Genomic DNA, 23,263 nt, shown 5'->3' with positions numbered 1-23,263 from the left:
GTTGCTTCATTTGCAACTATTTTCTCGCATTCTGAGGGTGTCTTTTGGTCTTGTTTATGGTTTCCTTTGCTGTGCAAAAGCTTTTAAGTTTCATTAGGTCTCATTTGTTTATTTTTGTTTTTATTTCCATTTCTCTAGGAGGTGGGTCAAAAAGGATCTTGCTGTGATTTATTTTTTAAGGAACCTCCATCCTGTTCTCCATAGTGTCTGTACCAATTTACATTCCCACCAACAGTGTGTCTTGATAATGTGAAGAAAGTAAATAGCATGCTTTGGGGAAAGGTCCATAATATGATACAAGAATAATTCATAAAATTCACTGATCACCTACTATTTGCCAGGCACTTTTCTAAAATCTGAGATGCTGGCCTAGATGAAGTGGATTCTATATCTTCTCTGCCACTAGCTACTTATATAATGTCTATTGATACACTTAAATTCTCTGAGCTTTTTACTCCTCCTCTGGAGCTAAGAGGGTTAAACTAGGTTAGTTCTAATTTATCTTCCAATCATATGAGTCTATGAATTTTAAATATTTATAGAATGAAGAGTGATATTCAATAAGTGCTTGATGATTAACTAATGTAATCTTTACCCTTCCAAACTTGTGACTTTCTATTTTAAGTTTCTTTTATTTGTTCAAAAAATGTTTATTGAGTACTCCAATGTGATAAGGAGTATAAGCAGTGTGCCAAAAATAAGCACGTGCTAAAAATGATGGAGGTACAACAGTGAGCATAATCCCTGCATCCTGAGACATCCTGCCTCTCATACCAGGAAGCACTGGGCAGCCCAGTGACCAAATTCACTTGTTTCTTTTGCTAGAAGAGTAAAATTTTGCTAAACATTTCACTACCCCAACTCCAGTTAGCTGGTATTATCATCCTTATTCTTGTCAACATAAAATATTTACTTTAGAGAAATTTAAACAAACAAATGAATAAACAAAATATTCCCTAGACATGTAACTTATTTGGGGACTTCTCTACATGCACAGTTTTAAGCTATTGCCTCAAGGACTGCTATTTTTGGAAAAGGTGAAGCTTAAGAAGGGGTTCTGTGAGCCTTTCCCTGTGTTTAACTAAGGCAGCTCCATTTACAAATCTATTTTCTATATTGAGAATATGCTGCTAATTGTTTTGATAACCATTGTTCTAGATAATTAATTTGAATCAAAATTAAATTAATGGATAGGATACTATACATATAATCATTTAATTTGATTGGTAATTCATGTTCAGCATGTGTTTTAATGATATCTATGAAATGTAACACTCATTATCCTTTGATAAGCTAAGGGATTGTGGTACAGGAACTCACCTAAATCCTTCAAGGAATCTAGTGGTACAGCATTTTGATGCATTCTTCTTGCTGCCTTTGAACTTCCAGAGAGTTCCTGATGCTGTAGAGTTCTTTATCATGATAGTGTCATTCTCATAGCATGTATTAATTGGTAATTTACAGCTAAAGAGAACATCTTGGGGTTTTTGTTTCAACATCCTATATTACTTCTACACTGAGCTCTTCCAAGCAAAAAAAATCTTGAACACATTCTAGATTTTTGATAGTTGAAAAGAGGATTAAGTGTATACCATAAAGGTAAAATTCATTTATGATACAAGAGAAGTTCAAAACTAACTTTCTTATAAAGCTCAACTCAGCACCTGGAAGCACTTATATAAATGATTCAATATCATACTGGACTTATTTGGGACTAGAAAATAATAAAATTTTCCTTTTTTGATCATGAAGCAAAACAATTAAGGATAGAGCAGATAAATTACTATAGTATGGCCTATGTGCACTAAAAGAAACCCAGTAGGAGATCTCCTAATGCTGAAATGACTCATTTAGAAGCCAAATGTGAAATAAGCATAAAGAAAGGCATTCAATAAGAAACACTCAAAGACAATCTTGGGTCACAATACATTTGTCCATAAGATATCCCACAACTCAGTTCACCAATATGTGGGAGGAATGACCTCTCTTTGGACTGCCCCAGCCTTGATTTACTTCTTGAAAAGGACAGCCTTGATCTAGCTTGAATTCTGGTTTGGAAAGGAGACTTTGAAGACCTTTATATGTTTTCCTCTCCAAGACCTTAAAAAGTAGATTAGCCAGACTCATTTCACAGGCCTTAAAAACACTTCTTTGTCCTGGGATTCTAGCTAGAACATAATGACCAAGACGCTTTCCATAAAGAGTCCTTTTCCTATTCATGTCAGGTGCTGCCTTGAACTGTCCTTATAAGCCTAGGTTCTAGCAAGCTTATTCCCTTGCTCTGACTCTGATATGCTCACAGGTACATTTTACTATTGCCTGTAGCCAAATTTTGTTAGCAAATGAACTTCAAAGAGCTGAAAACCTGATCTTCAGCTAATGGGTCCTTTTGACATGTTTAGAAGGTTTATCTAAAGTAGAATACTTTGTATACTTTCAAAGTCAGATATAAGATGACCACATTTTATAAACATTCCTTTCAGATTAGCAAAACTAAGAAAATCAGAGTCACTAATCTGAGATGTCTGTTAGCCTTTTGGGAGTCATTTAGCCTCTGGGGTAAACAAATGATGATTATCGTCCTCTTCATTGAGAGGCCATTCAGATTAGGAAATAGTATACTCAATATCTACTTTTTTTTTTTTTACAGTCACAACATTCTTCTCTATGAGGATGGGCATGCTGTGGTGGCAGATTTTGGAGGTGAGATGCCCCAAATGGCATCCGTTTCTTTCTCCATTCTTCATTGGTGCTGATATTACGTGATGAATCTGAAAATGGATTTCACACTGACAGCTATACCTCTCTAAGTCATTCAGGTTTCAGTGAATTTTAAAAGTATATCATTTATTTTGGTTTTTCCTCTTTGATATCCTCAGCTAAAAGAAAGGAAGTGAACATTTAAATAAGGTAGAGGTTTCTTGGGATTTCAAACTGTTAGCTGTAATCTTTGACCTTGGTTTTAAAATATTTCCTTTGACATGAATTTGTTTTCTGTTTCCCTCAGAATCAAGATTTCTGCAGTCTCTGGATGAAGACAACATGACAAAACAACCTGGGGTTGGTTGCTTCTCCTGTTCCCTATAATTATGAAACAATTAAAATGTGTAAACTCAGCATGAGAGGAAGGGAGATGAAAGGAGCTTTAACTGGAAGAAATGTCATTCTCCCAAGGGCGGGATAATGTTTTATGTTTCTATTTTCAGGAAGCCCCCAAAAAGAACTATTTCAAGGCTCTGTTAGAGAAATAGATTAGATATATATTTGGAAAATGTTACAGAAAAAATAACAGAATTTGTTTCAAATATAATTGAAAAGTACATGGCAGGCATGGATAATTGGCATTCATGTTTAGATCCCCTTATTAAGTGGTAGTTAACATTTAATAGGTAACCATAAAATCCATAGTTTACCCGCATCTACTAACAATTCCTAGTTTTCCATTTCAACATTGTAAGGCAATAGGTGATATAGTCAAGCATTAATGTTTAAGAAAAATATAAATGCTAGCATCTGAAGCAAGCATAATTGTACTCAAAATGTCTGCAGTTAGGTTCATCATCTGCCTTCTCCCATCCCTTCCGCACAAAGAAGTGCACTTCTCTTTCTGGACTAGCTGTGTTATTTAATTACCCAAGCTCGGGCTAATTTTCTGTTCCTTCCTTTTCCTGCTTCTGCTTACACACTGCTCAATCACTTTTTCTGTTTGTTTCTATTCCTTTTCTTTATTAAAGTTCATCCCAAACTCTCATTTACCACTGCCTCAGTTTGGGTCCTCTCCATCTCTTTTCTGGACCATTGCTCTAGGCTTCTAACTACAGTCCTCTCTTCCAGTTCATTCTTTGCAACATCAGCCAAGTGTTGTGTTCTGACAATTCACTTCTTCCTATAAACCATCAATGATGCTTAAAATGTTATTACCCGCCCCCCCCCCACCCCGCCAAATCTGACCCCAAGGCTCCTCTGTGACCTCCTCTCCCACTAAACGTTCTCTCAAGTCCCTTATGCCCCCGGCATACAAGCCATCTGGCTATTCCCCAAACATTTCATTCACTTTCACAGCCCTGTGACTCTGCCAGCATCATATTCTCTGCCCGCGAAGCCCTTCACTGTACCCCACCTGGAGGAAGTCTACTCATCTTGCATGGCCCAGGAAATGTTATCCATTTTAAGTACCTTCCCTCCCATAAACTTCCTCCCCCTCCTCCTCCCCACACACTTATCTCTCTGTGCTTTTGTAGCACTTTTTTTGCACTGCTAGGTAGTACTCTGACTCACTCAACAAACATTTATCAAGGACCTACAGTGTGTCAGGCATCGTGCAAAGGGCCAAGAATACAAAATGCAAATAAAAGCTCAGTCCTTGATCTCAAGAAACTCATTTTCTAGCGGAAAGAATATAGTAATAAGCAGATAAGATTGAAAGCAGTGGGGACATTCAGTGACAGAGATGTGACAAAGCATCGTGGGAGCTCAGGTGGAATGAATAAGGATAAATAAATTCAGACAGAGTGAACGACAGCATGAGCAAAGGCACAGGGGAGGATGAGAAACACCAGACTTCCTGGGGGACTTCAAATAGCTTGGCATTGTTGGCATGCGCTGTGTGAGGAAGACAAAATGAGAGATGAGTTAGAGAGGAAGGCAGGAACGACATCATGGACCATGTTGTATTGTAAGTAGGATTAAGCATGCTGGTTTCCCCAATTAAATTTCACTCATTCGTTCAACAAATATTTATGGAATACCTACTAGATGCCAGACATTCTAGGGAACTGGGGATATTGCAGTGAACAAAGCAACGTTCTTGTGTTTATGGAGCTAATATTCTAATAGAAGAAGATAAACGTTGAACAAATTAACAAAATATATATCAGATGATGATAAGTGTTATGAAGAAAAAACAAAGCAGAGTATATGAATGGAGAGTGACGGGGGAGCCATTTGGATGAGAGAAAGATAACGTTTGATAAGAGACCTATGGTGGAGTTATCCATGAGAGGAGAAGAGCAGTGTAGAAGGGGGGACAGTAAGAGCAGAGGCCCTGAGGCAGGAGAGTCCTTTGTGTGTTCAAGGCCAGAGTGACTGGAGTGGAGTAAGCAAGGAGGAAAATGGTAAGATATGAGAGGTGGGAAGAGTGAGTCCTTTTTTGGCAGGACACACAGATCTCATCTAGTACCTTTGACATAGAGATAGCTAACTCAGTGGATCTCAACCATGGCTGCACATTGAAATCACTTTGGAAACTTTGTAAAAGCATCCTACCTGAATCCAGCCCCCAGCAATTCTGATCTCATTGGCCTGAGGTTGATCTTGGGTACATGTATCTTTTAAAAGTTCCCCTAGGCGATTCTAAAATGCAGCCAGTTGAGACTCTCTGACTAAATAACCTTTTGTCAAATGGGATTGAATTGAATTTCACCAATAGCAAGTAATATTCTTTTATCCTAGCAGTGGAGTCTTTAAGCACAGCACTACTCTAGATTTATTTTGAAGGTTATTTTCTTTCTTACTAGTTATGTGGCCTTATGTAAGTTTATAATTACTCTATTACCCCCCTGTGAAAAAATGGCCATACTGTATGCCTACTCCCCCTTATGCAATGTTGTGACACAACACATAATATGCTATATAAATGGAGGCTATTTGGAATGTGAAAGCTCGTGTGGAAGAATTGCATAAAAGCACCATAATCGAAATAAAGATATTCTTGGAAAGCTGCAATTATGCATGACTTCAAAATAATGTATACACTTCAAAAGAATTATCAGCAGGCAGCACTACACACAGAATTTCACTAGGAGTAATAAAAGAATACCGGTTTCTTTCAGTGGAAATACAAAGAAAGCAGGTATTTGGCAAAATCCATTGATACGGCTATGAAGCCATGGGGTTTTAGAGCTGGAAGGGCCTGCCTCCTCAGTCTTGCCCTTGAGGAATCTGAGGTCCAGGAAGCATAGGAGACTTTCCCAGAACTGCCCAAATAGTCTGCAGTAGAGCCAGAACTAGAATTTGCATCTCCTAACTCAAAATCTAGTGCTCTTTTTCCTAAACCACAAATAAACCAAATTTATGCATTTGTATCCCAGAACGGAAACTTATATTTAAAAATGAAAAATACATAACTGCAAGTAAAAAGGGTATAAATGATGCCGTGAAAACATGAGGGTAGACCTTTGTACAGGGAAACTTGTAACGTTTTATGGTCTTGCTTTCTGGAATATTGCGCAAACAGCATTCAGAAATAACACCGCTGGGCAAACAAAGGAGATGTGACAGACCTGATCCTGCCAATGAGAAATCTGCTTCACACGAATATTCTGAGCACTCCCGTCAGGTCATTTCTCTCCTCAGTCATCAGGGCACTATTTATGGGTCTAATTTAGTGACTTCCTAAACTACAACCTGAAGCTCTAAAGGAGGGAAGCTTCTTCCCACAGTGCGTGACTCACCCTCAGGGAGGCATAGAGCTCTTGGATGAACCCATGGGTGGCTATTCAGAAGCTTGTAAGGCTTCCAGGGGAAAGATGCTCAGAGATACACAAAAAAATGCTGCTGCTGTGATCATCATTTCATAAGAGGCAGTGTTACTTGGTAATTAATATTGTTGCAATTTTGGGGGAAGAATTATGGATTTCATGATCTTCCAATGGTAAAAGAAAATGCCCTTTTAAAAACTAAACAGCAGCAGTAAACACACTGTTTTTGTATGAACGGGCCAGTTTATTGCACACACTGAGGGCAGTATCGATGTTATTTTAAGTTTATATTTTTGAGAACTTCGAGAGAACACTTAACAAATCCTCTCTAAGAAGAACACTATTCTACAGTAGAAGAACTAAGCACTTGGTAAATGACTTGTGGATGTTTCTTGACCCACAGAACCTCCGCTGGATGGCTCCTGAGGTGTTCACACAGTGTACACGCTACACCATCAAAGCTGACGTCTTCAGCTATGCTCTGTGTCTGTGGGAACTTCTCACCGGCGAAATTCCGTTCGCTCATCTCAAGCCAGGTAAGCCATGCCTCAGTTAAAGTTTCTCTGAGGGAATTCTCTGGCGGTCCAGTGGTTAGGAGTTTGTGCTTTCACTGCCAAGGGCGTGGGTTCAATCCCTAGTCGGGGAACTAAGATCTCTCAAGATGCGGGGTGCGGCCGATAAAAAAAAAAAAAGAAGTTTCTCTGATTTCCAGAGTTCTGTGCATTTTCACAAATTCAAGAAACATTTTTTTTCCCCAAAATGACTATTCTTGGTGGATTGGCAAGGTGAGAAGTAAGGAAACGGTATCAAATTGTTTAAAGGTGTGGCCCAATCCAGAAAACTTAATGGCCTGTAACTATGTGGTTTTAGACACAGGCACACAGAAGTGTAGGTATATTTTATTATTAAACTTTAGGGCTTTGATGTATCTGTTGTTAATAAAACAAACAAATGATAATGGCCATGTGGAATGTGGGTACAAATAATGTGAACAATGCAATATTTACTTTTTGAGATTAGATTTATAAGTGCCTTTCTGATGTGCATATAAGAGTGAGCTGAAAGTAGCAACATATAAAAATAACCTATCAGGACAGCTTTCTGCTTGTCTCACATTATACAAAAGAGAATTGGTTTTTTCTAATTTTGTATCACATATATAGATGCATTCTAAAAACGGGCCTTTGTGAATGAACCTATAATTTTGTTGTTGATAATATACATGATACTCTGTGTACATGTAGAAGGTAGAGGTAGGGAATCTAATCACAGGAAAAAATGTACAAATATTTGAGGTAAATTTTATTTGCTCTCTCTCTCCATTTTATTTGGGTTGCTCTTGTAGATACAACAGCCCTGTCACACTGTTTACTTACTTGTATCCACTGTGAGTCTAAAAACTCCTTGACTTTGCATCCCCAGAACTGACCATGCTTGAAAAGTTGTTTTCAAATTAAATCGTAAATAAATTTTAAATGAATTACATTGTAGGCTTCTTACGTGGCCACCCTATCACAATATATCAGATGGATCAAGTCAAAAGGGATGTTAGGGAAAGACATATCTTACAAATGTGGATGCTCACAAGTTCAAAGTCTTAACCAGGATCACAATATTTATTAGTACTCATGTGCAGAGCAAAAGCCATAACTCATATTGTCTATTCAAGGCATTTTCCCCCTAATAACCATATGGTCTTTAATTACAATCTACATAGTGTCTAACAAAGTACTTTTCACACATTATACGCTCTTTATTTAATCGTCCTAACCTTTCTCTATATGCTTTCATGGTTTTAAATGATGAGATCTGGTCCTTATTATAGGGTGGATGAGAAGACTCTATTTTGAACTGGACCAAAATTGCTATTTGTAATGTCTTGCTCTGATCTGCTGCTATCTCTCTAACTCTTAGAATTTGCTTTCTGGTAAGACTTATGAGTATATGTTAAAAATCCACTGTAATTCTAGACACATTATAGTATTTTCACAAGAGAGATATGTCTCCCTTCCTCTCACCTCCTGTGTCAACCCATTCACCTCTTCCTATGGATTTTACATCCTAAGGACATCTTGGATTTATCTACTACTTACCGTCATCTACCACTATCCTAGCTCAAGCCACCATCTTCATCATTTAAACTATTGCAATTGTCATTTTTAAAAATCAGGTTTAACTTATATAGTATAAGTTGTAGTATCACTTATGTAGCAAAATTTACCATTTTAGACTAACATTTCAGTGAGTTTTAACAAATATATACAGTTGTATAATCACAGCTACAATCATAATGTAAAACATTTCCATCACTCTAAAAAGCTCCCCCATGCATCTTTGGAATCAATTCACTTTTCCCACCTCCAGCCCCTAGCAACCACTGATCTGATTTATGTCCCTACAGGTTTGCCTTTTCCAGAATGTCATATAAATGGAGTCATGTTAGTACATTTATTAGTAATTTATTCTTTTTCATTCCTGTGTAATATTCCATTGTGTTGATGTACCTCAATTTATTCATCCACTCACAAGTTGATGATCATTTGAGTTATTCTCACTTTGGGGCAATTATGAATATAATTGCCAAAACCATTCAGGTTTTTGTGTGGATGTTTTCATTATTCTTGGATAAATATATAAGATGTGATTACTAGATCTTATGGTAAGATTTTTTCCAAGGCATTTGTACCACTATGACTTCCCACCAGCAGTGTATGAGGATTTCAGTTGATCCACATCCTTGCCAGGACTTTTTTATTATCTATTTAAAATAAAATATTAACCATTTGAGTAGGTATATAATGGTAAATAATTGTGGTATTATTTTATATTTCTCTAATAACTAATAATGTTGATAATCTTTTTTTGTGTTTATCTGCTGCTCATATCTCTTTCTTTGGTGAAGTATTTGTTCAAATTATCTTATATACTAATGAGTTCTTAGATTCTAGGTAAAATCTTTCATCTGCTATGTGTTTTGCAAGTATTTTTCTCTAGTCTGTGATTTGCCTTCTCATATTCTTACCAATGTCTTTCAAAGAGCAAAAGTTTTTAATTTCAATGAAGTTTACCTTATCAAACGTTTAAATATTTTGTGCATCCTGTCTAAATTATTCTTGCCACACCCAAGATCACAAAGTTTTTCTCCTGTGTTTTCTCACAGGAATCTTGTAGGTTTAGATTTTATATTTATAAGATCTATTAGAGTTATTTTTTTAACAGTACAAGGTAAAAGTTGAGTTTGTTATCCTTTTGTTAATTTATTTGTTTGTTTTCAATATGGATCCAAATTTTTCAGCATGACTTGTTTAAAAAACTTTCCTTTATCCATTAAGTTATTTTGGTGTTATTGTCAAAAATTAATTGACCACATATGTGTGGACTCTATTCTGTTCCATTGATATAAGTCTACCCTTACACCAATACTACAATATATTGATGTTATAGTAAATCTCAGAATCATTTACTATGAATCCTCCAACTTTGCTCTTCTTTGTTAAAATTGCTTTTGCTATTATAGGGTTTTTGCTTTTCCGTATAAATTTTAGAACCAGCTTATCTATTTCTACAAAAAAAAAAAAAAAAACCTGTTGGAATTTTGATTGAAGTGCAGTGAATTTGTAGAGCAATTTGGGAAGAATTTATAACTTATGCATATTGAATCTTCCAACTGATAAACATAGTATGTCTCTCCCTTCATTTAGGTCTGATTTCTGTCATCAGCGTGTTTGTAGTTTTCATCATAGAAACCTTAAACATATATTTTTTTAATTATTTCTATGAATTTTGTGTTTCTTGATGCTATTTTAAATGTTTTTTTAAATTTCAATGTATAATGTGTTTTGCTAGTATAGAGACACTATTAATTTTTAAATAACAACCTAGTACCCTACAAATTTGCTAAATTAACTTATCAGTTCAAGTAGCTTTCTTGTACATTCTTTGGGATTTTGCACGTAGATAATTATGTCATGTATAAATAAAGAAAATTTTATTTCTTTCTTTCAAATATGTGTGTATTTTAAATCTTTTTCTTGCTTTCTCACACAGGCAAGGACTTCTAGTACAATACTGAATAGAATTGGTGAGGTATATACCCATATCTACATCTAAAGTTTTATCCACCACCACTGTAGTTCAAACTGCCATCTTTATCACTTTAACTACTGCAATAGCTCTTTGATCATTCTCCCTTTATTCTTCTCTTCCTCTCCAATCTCTACACATCCACTAAAATGATATTTTAAAAACATAAACCTGATTATGTGACCATTGCTTAAAATCATCTATGGCTTCCCATGTTCTTAGGATTAAATCTCAAAATTCTTAATACGTCCTGCAACACTCTACATGATTCAGTATCTCTGACCTTGCTCATACCATTTTACTTTCTATGCTCCAGCCACTCCAAACCTTCTTTCCTTGCTTCCTTGAATGTGTTGCATTTCCTCTAGCCTCTGGTCTCTTTCACAAGGTCAGTTTCTTTGGTAAGTGCAATTAATGATGACTCCACAGAGATTACTGTGAGGATAAAATGAGATGATTTTGTGAACTTTGTAATTTGAAATCTCTCTGCAACTGTAAGATGAAAGATAAGGGCAAACTGTAATACAAGGTCGAGGCTTCCTATGATTCTGTGCTTGAGTGGAGTTCTCATTCTCCAGGGAGCCCATATAAAAACTTCAAAAGTCACCATTAATTTTTCTCTTTCCTTCTTTTCTTTCTTCTTTCCTCCTTTTTGTCTTTCTTCCCTTCCTTCCTTCCTTTTCTTTTCACTTGTTTTCTTACTTTCAATCCCACTTTCTAAATATCTTTCAAATCTATCCATTTATCTTGCTCTCCACTGCTACTTCCTTATTTCACAAGTAGAATCCTGCACAGTATCTTAAATGGTATCCTTGTCTCTAGTTTTGTTCACCATCTTTTTTTCACCAATTGCCATACTATAACTACATTTAGCTTTATAAACACTCAAATTTGATTATCTGGCTCCCCTTACTTAAAGTCTTCAATGCATTTCCTTTGTTCTTAAGATTTAAAAAATTTCATAAAACAATCTACAAAGCCCCCATAGTTATGCTTCTTCTTTCTTCCCCAGGTCTACTGCCTGCCACTTGCAGCCTGTCCTCTATGTTCAGCCACAGGGAACTATTTCATTTCCCCAACATGACACATTTCCTCTCACTTCCGTGTCTTTGCTGACGTTAGTTGTTTGTCAGACACACTCCTCCCCACTTGTCATCATACTAACTCCAGTTTACTTTTAGGCCTTAGCTTAAATATTACTTCTTCCAAAAATATCTTCCTTAATTCTTCAATATTCAGTTAAGTGCGGTGTCCTTGCAATTTTCTCTACTTTGTTACCCTTTGCTAATTATAAAATGAATAGTTCAAAAAGATAAAGATTCCCTCCCTCATGGGCCCTCAGGAATATATACTCTTTTTGGAGGGAGAGTATTATATAATAAAATAGTTAAATATCTTGCCTAAGAATAACTTGAATCCAATATCTCAGATATTGGAATTTATAGTACTTTATTGGCAAAAGAGTTTGTTCATGATAGACACTGAATTTTTTAAAGTTGGACAGTTACCATGCATCAAGAACTGAGGCTGTTAATATCATCACAGTGGTTAGGCAGTCTAGCAAATGTTCAGCAATAAATTATGTGAAGGATCAGATTCAATATAAGCTACATATTAGCCATTTACAATGAGCAACAAATCCATGACTACAGTGTGGGACAGGATTATCAATTATGGGAGTAGCAACATTACACATGGCTTATCCTCCTGGATTTAACAGAATCCTATCTCCTGGGTGAAATATATAAATAGAATGCAAATATTAGCATTGACTCCTATGCAAGTGATGAGTATGCCTTCAGAAGAACTTGAAGTTAGGGTCTCTTTTACAGAGTATATGTTCAAATTAACCTTATAATCTCAGGTTTAGAAAAAAATGAAAAAGCCATTGCATTCACTATCCCAAGGGTCACAAGATCAAATGCCTACAGGATCAGGGGAAGCAAGAAAACACTTGATGCAGGATAATGTGATGAACAGGAAATCACATGCTCTGACTCAAGGGGACAGCTGCTACCCAGCTCCAGCCAAACAGTGCCATGAAGGAAGTATAGGGATGCTTGCTCACTGTTGCCATATCAACTAATTTCTATGTGTTTCTTCAGAAATCGAAAGATTTTTAAATATTGGCAATTAACTCAATTTTTAAGAAAATATTTTTCAGGCTAAAGAGACTTGGCATAAGTGTAAGAGCATGAGTCTTGCAAGCTTACTCAAACTGCTTAACCAAGCTATACTTCAGTACCTCAGTGTCTTTATTTTTTAAACAGGGATACTAGTAGGACCTGCCTCAAAGGTTTGGAATGATGTCTGGCAACAGTAAGCACTCAATAAATATTAGCTATTATTATTATATTAAGCCATACACAGTTCTGGCCAGGAACTGTGCGAGAGTAAGAAGAAAACAAAGAGGAAAAGGGCATTCCCTTGTAGTGTAGAGACGGCATGAGAAAAGTAGAGTTAGCGGAGTAAATCCCAGCTAGAGGGAAACACAGAGTGCAACAGATGCTCCTTTGAGGGCTCTCCTGCCTAGACTGGTGGTGGGAAAGGAAATCAGGGAAGGATTCTTGAAGCAGATGATACCTACCTGAACTGCATCTTTAAAAGATGAGTACTATTTAACTGGTAAATAGTGGGGAGATGGTGAAGGTGTCCTGGCAGAAAGCAGCCTGGGCAAGGTGCAGAGGCATTAGAGATTCACAAATCTTTCAGTAGGGATGAATCAGAGAATACAAGGGAATCAGCAGCAAGATACATGCTGTAAATGTAAAGCTAGAACTACATGGTGAAGGGCCTTCTGTGTCAACAATGGAAGTCACTGCAGATTTTTAAGCAGGGTAATAGTACAACTCTATTATCTTAGAATGCTCCCTCTTTCTACAAAGCAAAGGCTGGATTGGAGAAGTTTGAAACAGAGGCAAGGAAACCAGGTAATCTAGAAGAGAATGTATAAAATCTTAACTAAGGTAGTGAAGAGAAAGGAGAGGCTGGTTTTGAGAGATGCTAACAGGACTTGCGGACATATTGAGGTGGAAGCACGAGAGGGAGGGAGGAGACCAGGACGACTTCCAGGCTTCTGGCTTAGCCAGCAGGAGGATGACGGATACAGGAAGAGAGGAAGACAAGGAGCTAAACTATGTAATCAAGCAGAGAGACAAGAACCAGGCAAGATGAAAAAGGAGTTGGTATTACCTAGCAAACAAGACTTGTCCTGGATACATTTTTTAAAAAGAAACCAACACCTGCTTCCCATATTTTATTTCTCTCCTGGGCCTGTCTCCTTTGGTACCTCATGAAAAACTAAAGAAGAAATCTGGAATGAATTAATCCATCAGTCTATATTTTATCCAATCCCATTCCCTTATTACCAGGTACCCAATTTTGTGGGTCACATTCAGATTATAATTTCGAGCCAAAGAAGAGAGCCTATTATTTTCCTTTTGCTTTCATGTGTGGTGCCATCTGGTTCACAAGGAGACTCAACTCACTCGGTGTCCTGGGTTTGCTTAATGCCAGACTCTAAGTCTGGGACATGGCAGCAAATTAAGAATATCTGCTGATTCAGTCTAGCCAGATTCTGGTGAAACTTCATATTGAGGCTTTACCTCAGAGTTGCAAACTGCAGTCCAGTAGCCAAATATGGCGTGCAGACATTTTGTGTGTCACATGTGGTTTTAAAAAAATATTAATTAATGTAATTTAGAGACCCAGTTATGTCACAGTTCTCATATATTTATAGCCATTTGCATTTGCTACACCTGCTTAATATTAGATGATTATGTTCTGCTCGTATATGATTAGGATCCTAAAGCATCTTAAATATAATATCCTCAAAGGGCATAAGCACATTGGTGATGTGGACTGTGCTTTGACAGGTGATAGGAAAATAGGAGTGAGCTAAAGTTCTGAAATCCTATGTTTGCTATGCTAACATCTTTATCAGTTTATCACTGAGAAGAGTAATGCCAGCCAGTCACTACACAGATCACTGGAAAGATCAAATCGGTCCAACGGATGATGATATTTCTATGAAAATAGCTGATATTAACATGCCAATACTTCATTACACTGACAAAGATTGCAATGAGAACAGACAATGGTGCAAATTAATCTATTCTTCTGACAGTGTGTAATGAGAATGGGATGTGGTTTAAAAAATTAAGCCATTCTTAGTGCAATCTCAAGATTGCAATCTCATGGTCTCTCTCAGATGCTGTATGCTCTGGTGATACATCATTGAAAAGTGTCAGTTTAACAAAGAATGTGTCTTAGCTCTTGCTGGGATGGTAGAATGCATTTGCTTTGTCTCACCACAGCCCTGCCCATTAAAAACTATGAAGTAGAATCAATTGTATTTTTTAGAACACACATACACACAAACTAGAAAAAAAATTCTGGCAATTTTATCTTAGTCAAAACTTACAAACAAAATATTGTACTTCATTGCTCTCTTTTTTACTTTTATAAAACCTAAGAGAGGAAGCGATAAGTTACTTTAGGAATTCAGAATCTAGTACCAATTTATCCATAAGCAATATAAAGCTAATTAAGTTCATCATGGAGAGCTGCATTAGTCATCCTCTCCATAATGGCCACATTGCGTTATAAACTGGGACTGATGACAGATGAGGTGGTTTTTAGCCTTGTGATTTGCAGTAACTCAATGCAATGTTCCACTTGGTATTCATGCTCAAAGAAACCTCACAAAGAACTAAGATTTCTCATCTAAACAGAATAGAAAATATGCAATAATATTTTTGATATCTAGTTCTCTAGGTTCAGACTAAAAGGAATCAGTAAGAGCCTTAGATCTGTAGATAAAAATTAGAGCAACCATAACAGCTAACACTCGTTGAGCGCCAAAAATGCAACAGATGCTCTATGAAGACTCTCTTTTAATTCTACCGATAAGCCATGGATCAGGTTCTATTAGGATAAGATGTATGCTCAACATCATATGCTGGTAAGAGGTGTAGTCAAGACTTAAATTCATGGCTTCTTGTCCCCAAAGCCCACACTTGTCACCATTACAGTGTGCCCTCACTGCTTCATCTTACATTTAGAGAAATTAATACTCACAGAGGCAAATTGGCTTAATTAGGATCTCCCAGAGAGTTAAAAGCAAAGACAGACTGAAAATTAGGCCTCAGATATGCTAGTTAAGGGCAATTCTTAATATTTATACTGCTTCAGTTTATTGAAGCCCCCTCCCAAAATGTTTTGAACAAAAGATAATATTATGGACTAAATATGCCACCAGATCTCAATAATTTATCTAAGTATGTTTTAATTTCACATTAAACTAAACATTATATTCATTCTACAGTGTTTCTTGATAGCTATGCATTATGTTCTGTCCTAAAATTATAATAACGGGCAATATATTAATTGGCATTAATCCATCATCTTCATTCATTTGTACGATAAATGTGTACTGCGTCCTGTATACCATGATCTATATTATTTCTAATGAAATCGTATTTTGAACTATCTCATTTATTGATTCATTCATTGCATATCTATTGAATGCCTACTAATTGCCAGTCACTGTGCTAAGTACAGGAGACACAATGCTGAAAAGACACAGTCCCTGACCTCAAGGAGCTTGTGATCTATTTGCAGAGACAAGCAAGTAAATAGGCAATTAAGTTTAATATAATACATACTATTGTAGTACAGAGTGCTATGGGAGTCCATAGGAAGGGCATCCAGAGAGAATTCATCTAAGCTAAGACCTAAATGACAGTAGATGTAATGCAGAGAAAGAGGGTAGGGAAAAAGGAATTACAGGGGAAAAAGAATCATATTTCACAACTTATGATTGAACCATTAAATCAGTGAAATATACAGTAATTCATTTCTTTATTATTATTCATCCATTTACCAATTTCTTTGGAAAAGCATAACACTTCATTTTTTTCTGCCTATTATCACTCACATAGAATGTTCAATACATTTTGAATAAATGAATGAAGGTTAACACATGTTGTATTGAATGCTTGTTCTGTTACTGGCCTCTTTTGAGAGACAACACTCACAATCTCCTTTCATTTCTTTTCTTGATAACGAAGAACTTGAATCCACAAATCAACACCATGGTTATGCAGACCCTTGAGGTTGACTCACAAATTTGTGTTTAATTTGTCTCATTCAGGATAATGGGAGCTATGCTCTAGAATTGTGCTGTCCTATATGGAAGCCACTAGACACACATGATTATTTAAATTTAAATTTATATTAATAGAAATTAAGTAAAATTAAAAATTCAGTTTCTCAATCACACTAGCCACATTTTAAGTGCTTAATAGCCATATGCGACAATATTGAACAAGAGAGAAGGACACTTTCATCATTGCAGAAAGTTCTGTTAGACAGTCCTACTCTAGAATCTAGATTATAAATTTGCCAAACTATTGATAACTATCTTAGGGTAGTACTGAGGAAATAATAGGCACTCAATATTAAGTTATTGATATTTTCAGATGTATCCTTATTTTCTCTTAATAGCAAAGTTTCAGTCATGAAAGTGGAAACCAACGTTTACATAAATCATTTCACATATTTTATGTAGCAATCAAGGTAAAAATTTGATTAATGGGTGACAGTCTCTTTCCTGAATCTGGAATACCAGAAAAGTTCCCAGCAGCTCGTGTAGCATGGCCACTTAGGCAAGACTGACAAAGCAATCTCAAAGGTGACAAATTTCAATTCCATGACCCTTCACGTTGCATTGCCCACTTTCTGACAGAGGTGCTAATGAGTAGTATCACTGCCAAGAGAGAGTGCGTAAAGCAAAAGGGAGAAGGAGATGCCGAGAACTTGCAGAATCTACTTTGAATAATGAAGAATTAAATATCGTTCATCTTAAACTGATTTTTCAGACACAGTGCCAAGAAGCAAACAAGTAACTTTATATACTTGATATCACAGCCTAAGAGTTTCAGAGGAGACGTTTGGCACCTGCATCTGAGTTTAACTCACTTTATGAATAGTCCCTCCCCACCCTTTAGGATATGTATAATTAGTTTAAATGTGTTCACTACACCGGTTTATGTGCTTATAGCTATACCAGCTCAACAATATCCAACTGATCATAAGGTGAAAAAGTAGAGTTAGAAGATCAATGATCATTAAGCAACAGTTTATTGGTTTGCTTATTTATGTACCTCATTCCAAAAAAAATTAAAAATAGTCAAGAGTAGCTACTGGAAGGAACCTAAAAAGCCTAGTTTTTTGTGACACAAAAAACATATTTTGTGAGTCATGTTAAGTTTGCTAAATATGTTTTGAGCAGTCTTTTGTTTCTTTGTTTTCTTAGTGTCAGCAACTGTACTTGATAGTGGCCAGGAATGGTTGGAAAATGTGATAATGCAAATATGTTACAAAGGGCATTGAAGACAAAAGCAGGAATGAAATTCCTGACTCTGCCCTCAGCCTGGAACCATTGTATATTAGATGACTGTTGCAAGGAAATATTGAAATTCCAGGTGGGCAAAGGGCATGAACTTAATATTTTAAATACAAATAACTAATAAATATCTGGGAAAATATTAAGCCTCACTACTTATCCAAGAACAAAATATAAACAGCAACAAATGAGCTGATATATTTACCTCTCATATTAGCAAAATCTTTTATAAAATGAGAAAACCTAATTCTGACTCAGGTATAATGACAACCCTCTCATACACTTGTTATTGAGAGTATAAATTACTACAACTGTTTAGGAAAAGTGTTCATCAGTATGTATCAAAAGTCTTTAAAGTGGTTGTACCCTTTGACATATTAACTCACTCCTCAAAATACCATAAATGATCTGTGAAATTGGGAAAGTCATATTAAAAAACATATTCTTTGAAGTGTTTACACCCAAATTTGAACAACCTGAAATTGAGAAATAATTAAGTAAATCACACTAAATGCAGAGTCATTAAAAATATGTTAACATAGAATTTTAATAACATGAGAAAATGCTTATATTTAATTTAGGGGAAAAAGTATTACATAATTGTATATTGGACATGAGCTCAATGATATGAAGAATATATAAGAAATGCTCAAAATATTTTAACAATTGCTTCCTCTGAATAATAGGATTTTATTCTTTCTAATTCTCCTAATTTTCTAAATTTCTATGAAAAACAAGTATTAATTTTACATTTGGCAAAATTATATAGTAATTCTGAATGATCCATAAAGCAAAATGTTAAGTTGCATTGTATATAATTTCACTACATCTGCTGGATGCAGATCTATAAACAGAATTTAGCTGGAGTAAACTTTGGTGGAAGAGAGATAGTAGTTGTGGGTCACATCTCAAAAGTCATTAAGATATAGACAGATGATTGTGACATCACAATCAAGAACACAGGCAGCAGTATCCTGGAACTTTAGCATCCCATGGGTGCAGAGCAATTTTTCAGAGGAATAAAAGAGCTTCATGTGTTGTTTACAAAGTACCTTCAATGTGAAATGGCTGAAAGAGCATGAAATCTGAAAAAAGAAGTTGTGCCAACTACTCGTTATATTAAAATTTTTATAAATTAAAAACTACTTACATACACCACACACACACACAACACACACATAACAATAGCACTTACCTTGCACGCATGGTTTAAAAGGATCGAAAGAACTTATGTATGTATCTACCATGATACTTGATACAAAATGTGTTCAATAAAAGTAGCTATAAGCTTGGTTTCCCAGGGAGTACGGAAATCACTGGTTGCAGAACAGAAAAATAATCAGCAATCAGGAATCCACAAAGAAGTCCTGAGAATCACAACACAGTGATGTGGAGTTTGAGATGAGCAACATTCAGACATCCAAGCAGGTAGGCAACGCTAGAGAGTTCAATCAATGAGCACTATTAGCTAAAATGATGGATTTGGAGTATCTAACAAGAGTTTAGCAAATAGTAACTACTTTATAAATATTAAAATTTAAAATCCCAACAATCTTGTAACCAGTAACCAGAGTTAAACTTAAAAAATAATCTATTTTGCCCAAGTGATACAGGTGCTTTCAGGGGTACAAAGTTCCGGGGCACCTTGTCTTGCTATGTGTAGTATAAGCTCTTTAGCCTGGGATTTATGCATTGTATAGGCTGGTCCAATCTGCCTTTCGGTCTTTACTTCCTAAAACATCATGTACATACCCTGTGCTGCTTGATATTTGTCTGTTCCTTTGTTTCTATATAAATCCCCTCTGCTCACCATTTGTTGAATGAACAACCGAAGAAACGAACAATTATAAAGATAAACTTATGGTAGCATATTATCCACTATTTTGCTTAAACATATAAAAAAAACAGCATAGAGGCCTCTTTGAATCTCTGCTGATGTTGCACAGATTGATTTTTAATGATTTTTTTGTTGTCTGTTCATATGTTTCTTGAAATAAATATGTGATTTTCAAGACTGACGTGACCATTTGGTTTGCAGCGGCTGCCGCAGCAGACATGGCTTACCACCATATCAGACCTCCCATCGGCTATTCCATTCCCAAGCCCATATCATCTCTGCTGATGCGAGGGTGGAATGCATGTCCCGAAGTGAGTAATTTTTACTTCCTCTTAGAAAATGTGTTATGGTCAACATCTGTCACAAATAGTGTAGCTCCAAAGTCTACTTTCAGTGTGTATTTTAAGACTGTCAAGGCAGGAAGACTGATTTGCTTTCTGCTCTTTAGTCTCTAATTGCCTCAAGAAGTCTGAGTATCTCATATTTCTTTGCTGTTGCTCTCTGATTCTGAAATGTTTCTCACAACTGATTAGTAAGAGACCCTGGTATGACAGATGACTCAGTCTCGTCTCAGCTGCAATTTTATTAACTACGCCTGAACCACACTTAGTCACTTTTTTCAAGAAAGAAGTTTGGCACAAGATGGGTTTGTGTGGGCTTTACACCATGAGGCAGGTCTGCAGGCAAAGACCCCATGACCAGTGGTCTTTGAGCCCTGGCTCAAGCAGGAGGCTAGCCCTGGTCCTAGTCCTTCTCTAACTCTCTGAGTGGCTGTATGACAAAGTAGCTAAGAGCATAGATTTAGAGTTTGAAGGGAGGAATCAGTATTAGGGAAGGAATAAGTAAAGTAGGATATGTAAACAGTGAAAAAAATTAATACGATCATAGATCTGAGAGAGTAGAGGGGAAGAGTCATATAATCCCAGAATGAAATCCCAGATCATCTGTCTGTAGGAAAGGATTCTTCTGAAACGTACCAGACAGATTGGTGTCTACTTTGTTCTCACAGATTGACAAAGGAGGAGATTTCACAACTTCTCTCTTGATTTCACAGTTCTATATAGTGTCTAGGAATTCCCCCTGCCAGTATGTCTGATGTCTATTGAAATCCTTGTGTTTTGACGTCAGCCCACATTGATTCTTCTGCTCTACGTGGAGGGAATTAGTTCACACTCTTCACACTGGAGATCCTCATACACAAAGGCCCAATAGCCCTTAATTGTCCGGTCCAAACCATCCTAGTTATTGTTGTCCTTTTCTTATATGACCTTGATTCTGATCCTTCCCAGACATTTTACCTCTCTTCAACAAGGGAGCAGATAAAGTAGGCTGTTGGTATCTCACCAAAAGAGAAATAGAGTAAACGCTAGTCCAGATGTTTGGAAGGAGAAAGCAAATTTCCCATTCTGTTTCTAAAGGCAAAACCAGACCAAGTCATTACCCAATCCTACAAGTATACACAAAAACTCTTATGAAGAAAAAGGAAGATAACTATGGAACATGGACTGAGTATCTCGGAAGAAATAACCTCTTCCTCTGACCATTTAATTCACCAGATTATATATTTATTTGTGTAGAATCTTCTCTCACTACCAGAATGTTAGCTCTGTAAAAGCAGGGACTTTATTGTTTGTTCATTTTGTTTTCTTTGCTGCTGTAACCTCCTTACCTAGAACTGTACCTAGTAGATGCTCAAAAATATATGTTGAGTAAATGAATGAATATCACTATTGCTTATCAATGCTTCCAATCCCCTTATCTGAAATTCAATGTTTAGAAAATTGTCTTGAAAATTACATGACTTAAAATAGTTTGGGAAAAACTTTCTTTGTCTTTCAGTATGAATCTCAGGCATATTTTCTAGGAATAACTGTGTCAGGCATCTAATCCAGAATTTCCTTCTCTCCTTGGGGTATGAACTATTGTAAAATATACCGTAACAATCAAAGGGAATCCCTTTTGGTTTTTTTAACTGACTCTTCATGATTATAGATAAGGGACATGGAAGTTTTAATTTGGAATAAAAGCAAGTCATTGGCACTTCTAAAAGCATTTTTTAGGTAGGATGGGTACCAGAAGTAACAGTTTGGAAAATGAGAAAGAGAAAGCAGAATAGAATCAAAGGAGAATGCTATTAAAGATTAAAAATAAAAATACTAAGAGGTCAAAAATTGAGTGCTTAGTAGAAAAGTCTTGTTGCTAAGCAGGGAAGTACAGGGCTCTGGGGATGAGGTTCTCCCAGAGGAGGATGGAGAGAAAGTATAACAGGAAAGCTAAGTCTCTGACTGGCTGGCAATATTTGTGCTTGTCAGTCAGGTGGCTCCCGGTTTGGCTGTGGTATCCATCTCAGCATTATAAATTTGAGCTGCTTCTGTATGTGACATGCCTAAGTCATCATTGCATTGCCCAGTAAGGTCTTCACCTAGTCAGTAAGCTAAGTACTGAGGAGAAAGGGAACAATGGTCTAGTTTTCACTCTTTCCTTAAATAATTATTTACTGAGTCTCTACTATATACAGCCCCAGGGATGGGTGAGGAGATTCAGTGGAGATGTGCTCTTAAGGGTGCTTAAGGTCTAGAGGTTATATGAAGATTAATAGAATAAACACATTACTGGTTTTATAGTTACAAGCCAAGATGAAGGAAGCAAAGATTAGATGAGAATGAATGCTAAAGGAATACTAGCAAGTGGGGGACAAAGAGCTAGGTCAGGGAAGGCTTCCTGGAAGAGGTGATACTTGAGCTGAGATTATAAGCATAAATAGGAATTTGATGAATGAATGGGGTTGGTGAGAGAGAAAGAGTTCAAGGAAACAGAACATGGGCAAATTCATTGTGAGAAAAGACACAAGGGAGAGACTTAGTTATTGGAACATTGTAGCTACTGAGGGGCTATACCAGACCCTCATTTGAAACAAAGTCATATTTAGATCTAAGACACCAACATCATGCTGCCTGGTCATTGTTTGCTGGGTTATCAACTTCACTTCTCATTCTTTGTTTTATGTCTGTCTTTGCTTCATTCCTTAAATTTGAAACACATTATTGTCTCCTGCGCATGTCTTCTTAGTCAAGACCCATAAAAATAGAAGAGGACAGTGAAAACACTAGCCTATTAGAGACAGAGGGTGCTTGCTGGAAAACAGTGAGAAGTGGGAAAAAGTTCTGATAATTAGATGGAATCAGATTTTGGAAAGCTTTGGAAACCAGACTAGGGAATTTGGACATGAAATTAGACAATTATATTTTGTCTCTAAAGTAGTGAAAGATATGATAAAAGTAATTTTCTGGAAAGTTCATCAGAGTTTGGTATGAAGGATTTATTCACTTAAAGAATTGTGTGTAGTTCCTGTGGTGAGGCAGGCACTGAATTATCTCATAGTGTGCACTGGAATAGCTAAGCATTGTTTCTTAGTGTAGGCTGTGGATTATATGCTCCACATTACCCTGGAATGTT

At 36.4% G+C, this 23,263-nt stretch overlaps 1 protein-coding gene across 5 annotated transcripts in view; it reads left to right on the top strand.

Moving 5' to 3' along the window:
* TNNI3K (TNNI3 interacting kinase) overlaps positions 1-23,263 on the top strand; it is a 280,116-nt gene that overhangs the window by 175,199 nt on the left and 81,654 nt on the right. For all 5 annotated transcript variants that reach the window (XM_028489254.2, XM_028489256.1, XM_028489255.1 and 2 more), the window contains 4 exons: positions 2,651-2,703; positions 3,008-3,060; positions 6,883-7,015; positions 20,009-20,118. In XM_028489254.2, the coding sequence (XP_028345055.1) occupies positions 2,651-2,703; positions 3,008-3,060; positions 6,883-7,015; positions 20,009-20,118 (349 nt within the window). The remainder of the gene's footprint in view (positions 1-2,650; positions 2,704-3,007; positions 3,061-6,882; positions 7,016-20,008; positions 20,119-23,263) is intronic.

The sequence above is a fragment of the Physeter macrocephalus genome, chromosome 4 (genome assembly GCF_002837175.3).
Source record: "Physeter macrocephalus isolate SW-GA chromosome 4, ASM283717v5, whole genome shotgun sequence".
Lineage (NCBI taxonomy): Eukaryota > Metazoa > Chordata > Mammalia > Artiodactyla > Physeteridae > Physeter > Physeter macrocephalus.
The sequence above is the reverse complement of the archived record's forward strand: the minus strand, read 5'-3'. Positions and strand labels throughout refer to the sequence as shown.